Raw genomic sequence first — 17,484 nt, forward strand, 5'->3', positions numbered from 1 at the left:
GGAAGGTCCTAGACAGTCTAATGTTAGCAAAACAGACCACAGAGAAATCTCATCATAAACCCAAAAACAAAAGTTTCCAGGGATATTCCTAATATAAAATAATACCAGAATGCACATTATAAAGTCCAATATGCAAAAATTTTCTTAGGGAAGCGTACCCAAAAAAAAATTCTTAGTTTCACAACTTTGGAATTTGCCTCTACTTCCTCTCCTGGGGTCTTACTGTTTTAGATGAATCCCCATTTTTTCAGTGGCAGGGTTCCAAGGAAATCATTTTCAAATCACTGAAAAAGTTCAAATAATACTCCCCTCCTTTCTATGATTTTTTTTACGATGATATATAATTTCTCTTCTAGCTTTTTTGTAAAGGCTTCTATATTCCATATCAATACATCATTTAAGTTTTCAATTCCCTTTAAATCACAAACTACCAACAGTCACTACTCAGATTCTCTTCCTTTTTCTTAAACCTCTGTTCAGTACATACACACCTTTATTGATGAAAACCTTCTGTGATGTAAAATCCACTCCTAACCCAAGAGGAAAAGTTTCTTCAGTCACAGAAATATTGTGAACCTCTGCTCTACTGCCTTCTTCTATTTCATATTCACACCAACCTTCACCTCCTTCAGGCCGACCCAAAACTCCTAACTGAATAGCTCGCGATGATAATACACACAAAACACACCTGAAAAATAAGGGTATTCAAATTTCAGTATTCTCAACAGTAATCTAATCACCTCATAAAAGTATGAAATAAAAATTATCACATGCAATATAAAACAATGATTCACAAACAAATATCCTTAAAATTTATCATAATAATTTCATAAGTATAGCACGAAAGAAATTCAACTGCATCCTAGGGAAAAACATTTTCACCCTTATCTACCAATATTCATACACATTTCAAATTTGAAAAACCTTTCTCTCCAATGTAGAATCCCATGGGAATTAGAATTTCTTTTTTTAATGTATAAGGCTCCAGTCATGAACAAAAGCCCACAGCAAGGCCATGCCTTAACTGAAATACATAGAGATTACGAAAGGGAAAAAGGAAAGACAACGGAAAGTATTTACCAATTTTGGAGAATGAAAAATCTTTCCTTTAAAATGTGCCAGATCAAAGTTATTGGAAAAGACATGAGAAAGTAGAGAGTTCCAAAGCTTCAACATGTAGGGAAAGAAGCAGTTATCAAAATGGCCCATCCTTGAGTTGTCAATGACCACAGAATTATCATGTGATGCAGCAGCTTGCTGAGTGTTGCATGATCTAGCTAGTGGAGAGGGCACACGAGCAGCCAGCTCTCAGGAGCAACAACCTAAGTAACACCTGTAGATGAGGGAAAGTGAACCAACATTGTGGCATAAGGCAAGAGGGTTAAGTTTGGAAGTTAGCCTGAGACAGTTTTCAAGTTGGAAAAAATTCAGGGTAAGGAACTAAGTATTTTCATTAGAGAAGCGTTGGCCTTCCCCTATCCTTTGCTATCCATTCAACCATGGCAGTAGCAGCTCGCTCATTTTGGGATCACCTTTAACAAATCAAAGAATGCCACAAAGATAATGTCATCACCATTCTCCATCTAGTCACATCAAGTGAATGCAGATCCATGTATGAATGCTAAACAATTAAAAGAAAAAACCCTAGTGATGTGTCGGTAATGTCAGTGCAGCACTGCTTACACAAGGACCTTAAGAACAGGAGCTGCTGTGACCCAAACTGCTCATCACGAATAAGCTCCAGAAGAGAAGAGTCAATAATAGCAAGAAATATGTAGTGCTGGATACAGCTAAGTTCAGAAGTGTCTTGTGGAATGATGAGTCCGTCTTTTCTGTGATAAGTGACAGTGGTAGGCGCGTGTACAGGAAGTCATCCATCTGACCCCAAGTACACTGCATGCACTGTAAAGTTCCTTGCTTCACTTACAGTATGGGATTATTTCAGTTATTGTGGTGTTAGGGATCTTGTAGTTTTCCAAACAATGAAACTATAAACAGACATACTTATCTCGAGCTACTGTGTGACCCTCTTTCAGATTTGTTCAAAAAGCGCAAGGCTGAAGTGTACATGAAGGATGGGGCTCCCTGCCATACTGCAAAATTAGTCACTGACTGGCTTACAGATGCTACAGTGAGTTTATCAGTGACTGGCGTGGAAATTTACTGGATTTGAATCCAATAAAAATTTTGTGGGTGCTTATGAAAATTAAATTACATAACAGGGATACTTTGTCACTTCATAAGCTGGAGGCAGCCATTCATGAAATTTGGGCAAGACGGACCCTATATGCTTCAGAACCTTGCTGGTTCAGTTCCTGGTCATATCAAAGAATGTAAAAAGAGAAAAAGGAACCAATAAAGTACTAATTGGTGGTGAATACACAATTTTTATGGATTTATTTCATGTTTATCCTTGATGGCTATGACGCAGCACTCTTGTACCTACTTCAGTGGCAGACATCGTATATAATTGTAAAAATATAGACTAGAATCCTGTTGCATACACAAATTAAAGCAAAATAAGACACTGGTTGATGAAAGAGAACAGTTAATAAACTAATGATCAGCTGCGAGATATTCAGTCTAATTCAGGTCATACACAGACCAATAAGAAATATCATTAACCTAATTTTTACAAAAAACAGCATTACTCAGACACTGAAGTTTGAAAAACACTTATCTCAGATAATAACAAAATATTAGTGTTAACAAGCTATAAAGTAGAAGCAGACAAAGACAGGAAGAGTGAAATGTATGAGGATGTAAAAAGTACTAGCAACTTCAATTTCTACCCTGAAAAAGTAGAAGGGAATGAAGCAAACAATACTATACATAACACAAACTGGAAAGACATTCTCAAAAGCAACATTGCAAAGAATAACATTCTTGTTATCTTTTCTTATTCTTTAATACCTGCTAGCCTTTTCTTGCAAGGTAGCACAAGGAAGAGATAAAGAAGGCCTCATTCGCTCACATCCATTCTCCGGCTGTCATGTGTAATGCATCAAAACTAAAGTCCTCTATCCTAAATTAGATCCTAATGACCTTTATATGGTTCACCAGTTGCTTCATATGCTCTGGTTCAGTACATCAATAGCATGTTGCCACCTGTGTACAACAATGCTCAAATTCACCCAATCCCATGCACACCTTTCATCCATCTGAATGTTCAGGCCTCAAAGACACAAAATCTTTTTCACTTCATCCTTCACTCCACTTTGGTCTCCTCATTCTTGACACCTCCTCTCTTAACAAATAGATATCCTCTTTGCCAACCTCTCCTCACTCATTCTCTCCAAATTTACAAACCATTTCAGCACACCCTCTTCAGCTCTATCTTTTTACTACTACCATTCTCTTACCTTATCATTACTTATCCAATCCACCCTCCTCACATTACATATTGATCTCAAACACTTCACTTCCAACACATAAACCCTCACCCATACATTCTCACCTACAGCCCATACCTCACATCCATATAATATCACTTGAACTACTACACCTTCAAACCTACCCATTTCTCCCTTCATAACAGCAACCTCTCCTTCCACACATTCCTCAGTGCTCCCAAAACCTTCATCACCTCACCCACCCTTTGACTCACCTCCACTTTTGTGGTTCCATTTGCTGCCATGTCCATTCCCAGGCATCTAAAACATTCCCCTTCTTTCTAGTATTCTCCATTCAAATTCGTACCCCATCTAACCTGTCCTTGTGCTCCGCTGAGCTTAATAACCTGCTTTTATCCACATTTACTCTCAAACTTTTCCTTTCACACACACTCTCCTAAACGCCAATCTCTGTAGTTTCTTGCTCAAATCTGCCACCATTAACATCACCAGCAAACAACTGACTCACTTCCAAGGTAACTTTACCCACTACACATACAGGGCATACCTGCCCCTCTCTCCATGATACTTGAATTTACCTCCCTCACCATACCATCTATAAACAAGTCAAATGGCCATGGTGATATCACATATCCATACTGCACACCAACCTTCACCTGGAACCACTCACCTTCCTCTCTACCTTCTTGCACACATGTCTTTTTCTCTTGCTTAAAAGCTCCTTACTGCTTCTAACAGTATGGACATCATACATCATACATTCATAGCACCTTCCACAGAGCACCACTATCAACCTAATCAGTTGTTTTCTCCAGGTCCATAAATGCCACATACAAATCTTCCAATTTCTCCAAGTATTTCTCACAAAGCAAACACCTAATCTACACATACACATACTATACCACTCCTGAAACCACACTGTTTCTCCCCAGTCTGATGCTTTGTGCATGCCATAACCCTCTAAATAAGCACTCTCCCATACAACTTATCAAGCACACTCAAGATACTTATACCCTTGTAACTTGAACACTCACCTTTATCCACTTTGCCTTTACACACTGGTAATGTGCAGGCATTATGCCAATCCTGACTCCTCATCATGATCCATAAATACATATAAAAATAAGCTGTCAATGGGCTTAACCAGGGTATAAGAAGTGGTCTAGGGAAACCATGGAAAGGTCTATGGGGCCTGGCTATGGATAAGGAGTCCTGGTTTAAGTGCAATATACATGACAGCTGGAGTGTGGATGTGAGTAAATGAGGCTATTTCCATCTGTTCCAAGCACTATTTCTCTAAGACAGTAAATGGCGATCTCCAAAATATATATAAAAAAATAACCTGATTAAAAAGATGGAACAAAGGTGTCATATTAAAGAAAAACATAAAAACAAAGTTGGTAAAATCATCAATTACCATTCAGCAAAGTAGGCAGGATAGAACATAGCTGGTTGTGACCCTTGATTGTAGTTGCACAAGTATTCATAGAGAACAAATCTTGGTTCTTTGGCTTTGGGGGCATTAACATACATCATCACTGAAATACAATATCAACTATTTTAAAACAGTAATTTTTCAAATTGTCTCAAGTTAGAGACAACTTTCAAATCACAAAAACTTTAAAGGCAATAGTATACTACAAGAACTTGGATTAAGATCTTCCATGAAACACTAAACTTTTCTAAACTGAAAGACAGTGAATTATTGAACATTTTGCTGATCAACAATTTCTAAATACTGAAATTATTCACACGTATGCTCTCACTCTGTGGCCACTAATCCATTCACTCTTGTGGCTGGCCACTCACACATTACAAAAACTTATTGATTTCATGACAAAAACAAACATATAATCACAGTACCCCATTAACCTACATGTACACACAGTAGAAAAACATCTTCCCAGACAGGCCTGAGGAGTTTCAAAATGATCAATACAACTCATGTTGTCACAATTAGGGAAGTGAGCACCAGACTGATGTGGGTGAATATAAAAGCAGAATGCAACAGACAGGTGATTTCTAGTACTTATGCACCTGACCATAAGAAGAATGATAATGAAAGGTAGTTGCTTTGGAGGCTAATGAGTGAGTGTGTCAGCACTTTTAATGCATGAGACTGGAAGGTAGCGATGGGTAAATACAATTACTAAAGTAAGTAATCTGGCAGTTGAGGGTATCATTGGGGGCATGAGGGTATGTAGAAAGGTGAATGAAAATGGTGAACAGCTTGTGCTATTGTATGATGAAAAAGGGATTGTGAGGGAGGGGGGGGACACCTGGTTTAAAAAAAAAGGAACATACACTAGGATATATATGTGAGTAGGAAAGATGATAAGAAGGCATTATTGGATCACTTACATATGCATGCAAAACAGAATCTAGGATGTGAATGTGTAGAGGACTGTAGCTGAAGGTATGTATGATCATTACATAACAGTGGCAAGGATAGAGATTTGTACAGGTCTTTGGAAAAGTGAAAACATGTGGGTGACAAAGGGGTGGTAAAAGTAAGTGAGCTTCGAAAAGAGACTTGTGAGAACAAATACCAGAGAGACTGAGTGTAGAATGGCAAAAGATGAGAGTAAACAAAGCTAAGGGAGTGGGTGAGGAATGAGAAATATTCAAGAAACCAGCTTTAACATGTGTAAGAGGAGAGGTGTGTGGCATGCAGAAGTTGGGTGGTGGGCAAGTGAAAAAGGGTAACGAGTGCTGGGATGACGAAGTGAAAAGGCAAAGACACATATAAGGATGGTACTTACAAGAAAGATGAGCAAATGATTGACAGATATACAAAAGGAAATGGCAGGAGGTCAAGAGGAAGATACAGAGGTTGAAAAAGAAGGCAAATGAGAGCTAGGGTGAGAAAGTATCAATAAAATTCAGTTAAAACACAAAGATGCTTTGGAAAAAGGTTAACAGTGAGAAAAACAAATGACAAGGGTGATAAAGTTGAGTGTTCAAACTACACAGGTATATGTAAGTTGAGAGTATCAGGTAAGCTATATAGGAGAATGGTGAAGGCATATGATTCAAGTATTTGCTTTTAAAACTGTGTAAAAAAATACTTACAGAAGCAAGGATATTTATATAACATTTATGGATCTGGAGAAGGAGTCACGCGAGGAGTACTCATCCTCCTCGAAGGCTCAGATTGGGGTGTCTAAATGTGTGTGGATATAATCAAGATGAGAAAAAAGGAGAGATAGGTAGTATGTTTGAGGAAAGGAACCTGGATGTTTTGGCTCTGAGTGAAACGAAGCTAAAGGGTAAAGGGGAAGAGTGGTTTGGGAATGTCTTGGGAGTAAAGTCAGGGGTTAGTGAGAGGACAAGAGCAAGGGAAGGAGTAGCAATACTTCTGAATCAGGAGTTGTGGGAGTATGTGATAGGGTGTAAGAAAGTAAATTCTAGATTGATATGGGTAAAACTGAAAGTTGATGGAGAGAGATGGGTGATTATTGGTGCATATGCACCTGGGCATGAGAAGAAAGATCATGAGAGGCAAGTGTTTTGGGAGCAGCTGAATGAGTGTGTTAGTGGTTTTGATGCACAAGACCAGGTTATAGTGATGGGTGATTTGAATGCAAAGGTGAGTAATGTGGCAATTGAGGGAATAATTGGTATACATGGAGTGTTCAGTGTTGTAAATGGAAATGGTGAAGAGCTTGTAGATTTGTGTGCTGAAAAAGGACTGGTGATTGGGAATACCTGGTTTAAAAAGCGAGATATACATAAGTATACGTATGTAAGTAGGAGAGAGGGCCAGAGAGCGTTATTGGATTACGTGTTAATTGATAGACGCACGAAAGAGAGACTTTTGGATGTTAATGTGCTGAGAGGTGCAACTGGAGGGATGTCTGATCATTATCTTGTGGAGGCGAAGGTGAAGATTTGTGGGGGTTTTCAGAAAAGAAGAGAGAATGTTGGGGTGAAGAGAGTGGTGAGAGTAAGTGAGCTTGGGAAGGAGACTTGTGTGAGGAAGTACCAGGAGAGACTGAGTACAGAATGGAAAAAGGTGAGAACAAAGGAGATAAGGGGAGTGGGGGAGGAATGGGATGTATTTAGGGAAGCAGTGATGGCTTGCGCAAAAGATGCTTGTGGCATGAGAAGCGTGGGAGGTGGGTTGATTAGAAAAGGTAGTGAGTGGTGGGATGAAAAAGTAAGAGTATTAGTGAAAGAGAAGAGAGAGGCATTTGGACTATTTTAGCAGGGAAAAAATGCAAATGAGTGGGAGAGGTATAAAAGAAAGAGGCGGGAGGTCAAGAGAAAGGTGCAAGAGGTGAAAAAGAGGGCAAATGAGAGTTGGGGTGAGAGAGTATCATTAAATTTCAGGGAGAATAAAAAGATGTTTTGGAAGGAGGTAAATAAAGTGCGTAAGACAAGGGAGCAAATGGGAACTTCAGTGAAGGGGGCAAATGGGGAGGTGATAACAAGTAGTCGTGATGTGAGAAGGAGATGGAGAGAGTATTTGAAGGTTTGTTGAATGTGTTTAATGATAGAGTGGCAGATATAGGGTGTTTTGGTCGAGGTGGTGTGCAAAGTGAGAGGGTTAGGGAGAATGATTTGGTAAACAGAGAAGAGGTAGTAAAAGCTTTACGGAAGATGAAAGATGGCAAGGCAGCAGGTTTGGATGGTAGTGCGGTGGAATTTATTAAAAAAGGGGGTGACTGTATTGTTGACTGGTTGGTAAGGTTATTCAATGTATGTATGACTCATGGTGAGGTGCCTGAGGACAGGCAGAAGGCTTGCATACTGCCATTGTACAAAGGCAAAGGGGATAAAAGTGAGTGCTCAAATTACAGAGGTATAAGTTTGTTGCGTATTCCTGGTAAATCATATGGGAGGGTATTGATTGAGAGGGTGAAGGCATGTACTGAGCATCAGAGTGGGGAAGAGCAGTGTGGTTTCAGAAGTGGTAGAGGATGTGTGGATCAGGTGTTTGCTTTGAAGAAATACTTAGAAAAATAAATGGATTTGTATGTAGCATTTATGGATCTGGAGAAGGCATATGATAAGAGTTGATAGGGATGCTCTGTGGAAGGTTTTAAGAATATATGTTGTGGGAGGCAAGTTGTTAGAAGCAGTGAAAAGTTTTTATCGAGGATGTAAGGCATGTGTACGGGTAGGAAGAGAGGAAAGTGATTAGTTCTCAGTGAATGTAGGTTTGCGGCAGGGGTGTGTGATGTCTCCATGGTTGTTTAATATGTTTATGGATGGGGTTGTTAGGGAGGTGAATGCAAGAGTTTTGGAAAGAGGGGCAAGTATGCAGTCTGTTGTGGATGAGAGAGCCTGGGAAGTGAGTCAGTTGTTGTTCGCTGATGATACAGCGCTGGTGGCTGATTCATGTGAGAAACTGCAGAAGCTGGTGACTGAGTTTGGTAAAGTGTGTGAAAGAAGAAAGTTGACAGTAAATGTGAATAAGAGTAAGGTTATTAGGTACAGAAGGGTTGAGGGTCAAGTCAATTGGGAGGTAAGTTTGAATGGAGAAAAACTGGAGGAAGTAAAGTGTTTTAGATATCTGTGAGTGGATCTGGCAGTGGATGGAACCATGGAAGAGGAAGTGAATCATAGGGTGGGGGAGGGGGCGAAAATTCTGGGAGCCTTGAAGAATGTTTGGAAGTCGAGAACATTATCTCGGAAAGCAAAAATGGGTATGTTTGAAGGAATAGAGGTTCCAACAATGTTGTATGGTTGCGAGGCGTGGGCTATGGATAGAGTTGTGTGCAGGAGGGTGGATGTGCTGGAAATGAGATGTTTGAGGACAATATGTGGTGTGAAGTGGTTTGATCGAGTAAGTAATGTAAGGGTAAGAGAGATGTGTGGAAATAAAAAGAGGGTGGTTGAGAGAGCAGAAGAGGGTGTTTTGAAATGGTTTAGTCACATGGAGAGAATGAGTGAGGAAAGATTGACCAAGAGGATATATGTGTCAGAGGTGGAGGGAACGAGGAGAAGTGTGAGACCAAATTGAAGGTGGAAAGATGGAGTGAAAAAGATTTTGAGTGATCGGGGCCTGAACATGCAGGAGGGTGAAAGGCGTGCAAGGAATAGAGTGAATTGGAACGATGTGGTATACTGGGGTCGACTTGCTGTCAATGGATTGAACCAGGGCATGTGAAGCGTCTGGGGTAAACCATGGAAAGTGTGTGGGGCCTGGATGTGGAAAGGGAGCTGTGGTTTCGGTGCATTATTACATGACAGCTAGAGACTGAGTGTGAACGAATGGGGCCTTTGGTGTCTTTTCCTAGCGCTACCTCGCACACATGAGGGGGGGAGGGGGTTGTTATTCCATGTGTGGCGAGGTGGCAATGGGAACAAATAAAGGCAGACAGTATGAATTATGTACATGTGTATATATGTATGTCTGTGTGTGTATATATATGTGTACATTGAGATGTATAGGTATGTATATTTGCGTGTGTGGACGTGTATGTATATACATGTGTTTGTGGGCGGGTTGGGCCATTCTTTTGTCTGTTTCCTTGTGCTACCTCGCTAACGCGGGAGACAGCGACAAAGCAAAAGAAATAAAAAAAATAAATTATGGATCTGGAGAGAGCATTTTATAGGGTTGACAAAGGCCTTGTGCAAAGTCTTATGAAAGCATGGTGTTGGAGGAAAGCTATAAGGCACTGATGAGTTTTTAATAAGAAAGTAAAGCATGTGTGCAAGTAGGATGAGAGGAGAGTGAGCGATTCCAAGTGAAGGTGGGTTTTTGGCAAGCATATGTTATATAATCATAGCTGTTTAATATACTTATGAATGGGATGGTGAGGAAGGTAAATGAAAGCCTCCTGGAGAGTGGGGTGAGTATGCATGCAGTCTGTAGGAGGTGAGGGAGCCTGGGAAGTGAGTCAGTTGCTGTCTGCAGATGACACACCACTGGTGGCAGATTCAAGAGGGAAAATGCAGAAGTTGGCATCTGGAAGAGTTTGTCAAGGAATAAAGTCAAAAGTAAATGTGCATAAAAGCAAGGTTATCACATTGATCAGGGCAGAGGAACAGGTTAGACGGTATGTGAGACTGAATGGAGAACATTTGGAAAAGCTGATGTCGTTAAGATACATAAGGGTGGACATGGTAGCGAATGAAACCATGTAAGTGGATGCGAGTCTTAGAGTGGGTGAGGGGGAAAAATGTTCCAGGAACTTTAGGAAGGTGACTAAAGGGGATGGGAGCAGGGGGCTAGAAACCCTCCCCTCCTTATATTAAAACTTTCTAAAAGGGGAAACAGAAGAAGGAGTCACGCGGGGAGTGCTCATCCTCCTCGAAGGCTCAGATTGGGGTGTCTAAATGTGTGTGGATGTAACCAAGATGACAAAAAAGGAGAGATAGGTAGTAGGTTTGAGGAAAGGAACCTGGATGTTTTGGCTCTGAGTGAAACAAAGCTCAAGGGTAAAGGGGAAGAGTGGTTTGGGAATGTCCTGGGAGTAAAGTCAGGGGTTAGTGAGAGGACAAGAGCAAGGGAAGGAGTAGCACTACTCCTGAAACAGGAGTGTTGGGAGTATGTGATAGAGTGTAAGAAAGTAAACTCTAAATTAATATGGGTATAACTGAAAGTTGATGGAGAGAGATGGGTGATTATTGGTGCATATGCACCTGGGCATGAGAAGAAAGATCATGAGAGGCAAGTGTTTTGGGAGCAGCTGAATGAGTGTGTTAGTGGTTTTGATGCACGAGACCGGGTTATAGTGATGGGGGATTTGAATGCAAAGGTGAGTAATGTGGCAGTTGAGGGAATAATTGGTATACATGGGGTGTTCAGTGTTGTAAATGGAAATGGTGAAGAGCTTGTAGATTTATGTGCTGAAAAAGGACTGGTGATTGGGAATACCTGGTTTAACAAGAGAGATATACATAAGTATACGTATGTAAGTAGGAGAGATGGCCAGAGAGCATTAGTGGATTACATGTTAATTGATAGGCGCGCGAAAGAGAGACTTTTGGATGTCAATGTGCTGAGAGGTGCAACTGGAGGGATGTCTGATCATTATCTTGTGGAGGCGAAGGTGAAGATTTGTAGAGGTTTTCAGAAAAGAAGAGAGAATGTTGGGGTGAAGAGAGTGGTGAGAGTAAGTGAGCTTGGGAAGGAGACTTGTGTGAGGAAGTACCAGGAGAGACTGAATACAGAGTGGAAAAAGGTGAGAACAAAGGACATAAGGGGAGTGGGGGAGGAATGGGATGTATTTAGAGAAACAGTGATGGCTTGCGCAAAAGATGCTTGTGGCATGAGAAGGGTGGGAGGTGGGCAGATTAGAAAGGGTAGTGAGTGGTGGGATGAAGAAGTAAGAGTATTAGTGAAAGAGAAGAGAGAGGCATTTGGACAGTTTTTGCAGGGAAATAATGCAAATGAGTGGGACATGTATAAAAGAAAGAGGCAGGAGGTCAAGAGAAAGGTGCAAGAGGTGAAAAAGAGGGCAAATGAGAGTTGGGGTGAGAGAGTATCATTAAATTTCAGGGAGAATAAAAAGATGTTCTGGAAGGAGGTAAATAAAGTGCATAAGACAAGGGAACAAATGGGAGCTTCAGTGAAGGGGGCTAATGGGGAGGTGATAACAAGTAGTGGTGGTGTGAGAAGGAGATGGAGTGAGTATTTTGAAGGTTTGTTGAATGTGTTTGATGATAGAGTGGCATATATAGGTTGTTTTGGTTGAGGTGGTGTGCAAAGTGAGAGGGTTAGGGAGAATGATTTGGTAAATAGAGAAGAGGTAGTACAAGCTTTGCGGAAGATGAAAGCCGGCAAGGCAGCGGGTTTGGATGGTATAGCAGAGGAATTTATTAAAAAAGGGGGTGACTGTATTGTTGACTGGTTGGTAAGGTTATTTAATGTATGTATGATTCATGGTGAGGTGCCTGAGGATTGGCAGAATGCTTGCATAGTGCCATTGTACAAAGGCAAAGGGGATAAGAGTGAGTGCTCAAATTACAGAGGTATAAGTTTGTTGAGTATTCCTGGAAAATTATATGGGAGAGTATTGATTGAGAGGGTGAAGGCATGGACAGAGCATCAGATTGGGGAAGAGCAGTGTGGTTTCAGAGGTGGTAGAGGATGTGTGGATCAGGTGTCTGCTTTGAAGAATGTATGTGAGAAATACTTAGAAAAGCAAATGGATTTGTATGTAGCATTTATGGATCTGGAGAAGGCATATGATAGAGTTGATAGAGATGCTCTGTGGAAGGTATTAAGGATATATGGTGTGGGAGGCAAGTAGTTAGAAGCAGTGAAAAGTTTTTATCGAGGATGAAAGGCATGTATACGTATGGGAAGAGAGGAAAGTGACTGGTTCTCAGTGAATGTAGGTTTGCGGCAGGGGTGTGTGATGTCTCCATGCTTGTTTAATTTGTTTATGGATGGGGTTGTTAGGGAGGTGAATGCAAGAGTTTTGGAAAGAGGGGCAAGTATGAAGTCTGTTGTGGATGAGAGAGCTTGGGAAGTGAGTCAGTTGTTGTTCGCTGATGATACAGCGCTGGTGGCTGATTCATGTGAGAAACTGCAGAAGCTGGTGACTGAGTTTGGTAAAGTGTGTGAAAGAAGAAAGTTGACAGTAAATGTGAATAAGAGTAAGGTTATTAGGTACAGAAGGGTTGAGGGTCTAGTCAATTGGGAGGTAAGTTTGAATGGAGAAAAACTGGAGGAAGTGAAGTGTTTTAGATATCTGGGAGTGGATTTGACAGCGGATGGAACCATGGAAGTGGAAGTGAATCATAGGGTGGGGGAGGTGGCAAAAATTCTGGGAGCCTTGCTGTATCATCAGCAAACAACAACTGACTCACTTACTAAGCTCTCTCATCCACAACAGACTGCATACTTGCAGGAATGTATGGAGAGGTAATTACCTGAGAGGGCAAAAATGGGCATGTTTGAGGGAAGAGTAGTTCCAATGATGTATGGATACAGAGGATGTGCAAGAGGGGTGGATTTGTTGGGAATGAAGGGTTTGAGGACAAAAAGTGGTGTGAGGAGGGCTGATCAAGGAAGAAATTGCAAGTAAGAGAGGTGTGGTAATAAGAAGAGCATGGTGAAGAGAGTTGAAAAGGGTGTGCTGAAATGGACAGACATATGGAAAGAATGAGAGGTTGACAAAGAGGATATATGGGTCAGAATTGAAGGGGATGAGGAGATGGGGTAGACCAAATTGTAGATGGGAGGAAGGAGCGAATAAGATTTTGAATGCTCAGAGCCTGATAATGTGGGAGGGTGAAAGGCATGTACAGGATAAAAGTGATCTGGAGTGATGTAGTGGGGAAGACTTGCTCTTAATGGATGGACTTAGGGCATATGAAGCTGCTAGAGGAAAGTACAGAAAGGCCTGAGGAGCATGATTGTGGATAGGGGGCTGTGGTTTTGGTGCATTGCACATGACAGCCACAGAATGGATGTGAACAAATGAGGACTATTCTTTGTTCTCAGCACTAATGCAGGAAACAATGAACAAACATAAAAGAAAGAAAATATAAATCGCAAGAGGGAGAGATGAAGAAGAGGCCTCTCTCACTCACAACCATTCTCTCACTGTCACATGCACTGCACCAAAACAGCAGCCCTCATCCACAACCAAAGCTCCATAAACCTTTCCTTGGCTTCCAATGACCACTTCAAATGCCCTGGTTCATCCTACTGACAGTAAATCACCTGCTGCATACCACATCGCACCATTTCCCTCTTTTATTCCATTCTTCCACCACTCTTAGACTATAAACTTACTCAAATGGGAACTTCAGTGAAGGGTGCAAATGGGGAGGTGATAACAAGTAGTGGTGATGTGAGAAGGAGATGGAGTGAGTATTTTGAAGGTTTGTTGAATGTGTTTGATGATAGAGTGGCAGATATAGGGTGTTTTGGTCGAGGTGGTGTGCAAAGTGAGAGGGTTAGGGAAAATTATTTGGTAAAAAGAGAAGAGGTAGTGAAAGCTTTGCGGAAGATGAAAGCCAGCAAGGCAGCAGGTTTGGATGGTATTGCAGTGGAATTTATTAAAAAAGGGGGTGACTGTATTGTTGACTGGTTGGTAAGGCTATCTAATGTATGTATGACTCATGGTGAGGTGCCTGAGGATTGGCGGAATGCGTGCATAGTGCCATTGTACAAAGGCAAAGGGGATAAGGGTGAGTGCTCAAATTACAGAGGTATAAGTTTGTTGAGTATTCCTGGAAAATTATATGGGAGGGTATTGATTGAGAGGGTGAAGGCATGTACAGAGGATCAGATTGGGGAAGAGCAGTGTGGTTTCAGAAGTGGTAGAGGATGTGTAGATCAGGTGTTTGCTTTGAAGAATGTATGTGAGAAATACTTAGAAAAGCAAATGGATTTGTATGTAGCATTTATGGATCTGGAGAAGGCATATGATAGAGTTGATAGAGATGCTCTGTGGAAGGTATTAAGAATATATGGTGTGGGAGGAAAGTTGTTAGAAGCAGTGAAAAGTTTTTATCGAGGATGTAAGGCATGTGTACGTGTAGGAAGAGAGGAAAGTGATTGGTTCTCAGTGAATGTAGGTTTGCGGCAGGGGTGTGTGATGTCTCCATGGTTGTTTAATTTGTTTATGGATGGGGTTGTTAGGGAGGTAAATGCAAGAGTTTTGGAAAGAGGGGCAAGTATGAAGTCTGTTGGGGATGAGAGAGCTTGGGAAGTGAGTCAGTTGTTGTTCGCTGATGATACAGCGCTGGTGGCTGATTCATGTGAGAAACTGCAGAAGCTGGTGACTGAGTTTGGTAAAGTGTGTGGAGGAAGAAAGTTAAGAGTAAATGTGAATAAGAGCAAGGTTATTAGGTACAGTAGGGTTGAGGGTCAAGTCAATTGGGAGGTGAGTTTGAATGGAGAAAAACTGGAGGAAGTGAAGTGTTTTAGATATCTGGGAGTGGATCTTGCAGCGGATGGAACCATGGAAGCGGAAGTGGATCATAGGGTGGGGGAGGGGGCAAAAATTCTGGGGGCCTTGAAGAATGTGTGGAAGTCGAGAACATTATCTCGGAAAGCAAAAATGGGTATGTTTGAAGGAATAGTGGTTCCAACAATGTTGTATGGTTGCGAGGCGTGGGCTATGGATACAGTTGTGCGCAGGAGGATGGATGTGCTGGAAATGAGATGTTTGAGGACAATGTGTGGTGTGAGGTGGTTTGATCGAGTGAGTAACGTAAGGGTAAGAGAGATGTGTGGAAATAAAAAGAGCGTGGTTGAGAGAGCAGAAGAGGGTGTTTTGAAGTGGTTTGGGCACATGGAGAGAATGAGTGAGGAAAGATTGACCAAGAGGATATATGTGTCGGAGGTGGAGGGAACGAGGAGAAGAGGGAGACCAAATTGGAGGTGGAAAGATGGAGTGAAAAAGATTTTGTGTGATCGGGGCCTGAACATGCAGGAGGGTGAAAGGAGGGCAAGGAATAGAGTGAATTGGAGCGATGTGGTATACCGGGGTTGACGTGCTGTCAGTGGATTGAAGCATGGCATGTGAAGCGTCTGGGGTAAACCATGGAAAGCTGTGTAGGTATGTATATTTGCGTGTGTGGACGTAAGTATATACATGTGTATGGGGGGGGGGTTGGGCCATTTCTTTTGTCTGTTTCCTTGCGCTACCTCGCAAACGCGGGAGACAGCGACAAAGTATAATACAAAAAATATAATATAACTTATATTTTTTAAACATGCTTCTTGCAAAATTTCATGTTATGTCCTCTGGTTGCTGTACCCCTACATCTGTTAAAACTATTCAGTGTCTATATGATTAAGATGTTTGAAAACTTTAAGGCAGTGATCACATCAACCCTTAATCTGCTTTCTCCCAAGGTGGGGAAATCTAAAACCTCTCACCATTCCTTGTAGCATAAGGTTCTTAATACTGGTACCACCTTTGTTGCCCTCCCCTGGACCTTCTCTATCAGCTCTTTTGGCTTATTAAGGCATGGTGACCAAGAGTGAGAAGGTTATCCTTATTTGAACCCTATGTACGATATGAATACCTCGCTAAATATCTACTTATCCATATACTTGAACATTCTTCAAATATTTGCTAGCAGATAGTATGTCTCCTTACCTAATTTCATAATATGGGACTCCAAAGTCTTCCTCACGCACAGACTCCTTAAGCTTATTTCCAGTTTAATGACAGTCATATTGAGGCCTTCCTTCTCTATGTCCCATCCTCATTACTATACATTTGCTCGGGTTGATTTTCATCAGCCATGTACATGTAAGACCAACTTTGGAGTCTATTTAGGTCCACTCATAAGCTGATGCACTCTTTCTCACTTTTTACATCATGAGCTTCGCATCAACAGCAAACACATTCAGAAAGTAATCCATACCTTCAAGCAAGTCCTTTACACTGATCAAGAAGAGTATTGAACTTAAAAACACACTGCTGGTCACCTCAAACCATTTGGAGAAGACTCCTCTGATATCCTTCCTTTGTTCCCTTCACCTGGGATAATCTCCTATCCATTGCAGGAGTTTCACCCTTATTCCTGCCTGGTGGTTCAGCTTCTTAATCAACCTCACATCCAGTACAGTGTAATTTTACACATGACCTGCTTTCCCTAAAATCTTGCTGCCTCTCATTTATATAATTTCTCCCATATACAAAAATATCCAATCGATTTCAATTATCCTTTTCAGCACTCAACATGTCAGTAAGACTGATTTACTATTCAGTGCCTCTTCTTGTCTCCTTTCTTATAGATGGGAATGATGTTCACTCTTTTCCATTCCCCTGACACTCTGCCTCTCTCCAGTGACACCTTGAACAGTACTTCAATAGGTTATCTAGTGTATCTTCACACATCTTCAGCACTTATGGTGGAATTTCATCACAAACATGAGCTTTGCATGAGCTTAGTCCTTTTTATATTTCTGTTGTCTTTGAAAGTTATATTGTTTTGTATTTTCTCCTGCTATGTCAATTATATTCTTTTCAAAGTTCCTTTGTTCTTCCTTTCTTATCCTGGTAAACCAATTTCTCTCTCTATTACCTTTTGCAAATGTTGGCTGACTGAAGAGCTGTCTACATTCATCATGGAACATCTCATAAGCTCCTTTGTTTTTGGACATCTTATATCTAAACATTCTTTCCTCTTTCTTATCATTTTCTATTTATTTGAGGCTAGACGTGCCCATGATACTCCTCCTTTATTGTAAATTTCAAAG

At 41.1% G+C, this 17,484-nt stretch overlaps 1 protein-coding gene across 1 annotated transcript in view; it reads right to left on the bottom strand.

The window, feature by feature from the left end:
* The window catches only part of Nup214 (nuclear pore complex protein Nup214), a 380,758-nt gene that overhangs the window by 279,392 nt on the left and 83,882 nt on the right, over positions 1–17,484 (bottom strand). The window contains exons 6-7 of the mRNA XM_071662750.1: positions 4,771–4,891; positions 492–688 (exon numbers count right to left, since the gene is read on the bottom strand). Coding sequence (XP_071518851.1) covers positions 492–688; positions 4,771–4,891 — 318 coding nt within the window. The remainder of the gene's footprint in view (positions 1–491; positions 689–4,770; positions 4,892–17,484) is intronic.

Source organism: Panulirus ornatus, chromosome 6 (assembly GCF_036320965.1).
Source record: "Panulirus ornatus isolate Po-2019 chromosome 6, ASM3632096v1, whole genome shotgun sequence".
Taxonomy (NCBI): Eukaryota; Metazoa; Arthropoda; class Malacostraca; order Decapoda; family Palinuridae; genus Panulirus; species Panulirus ornatus.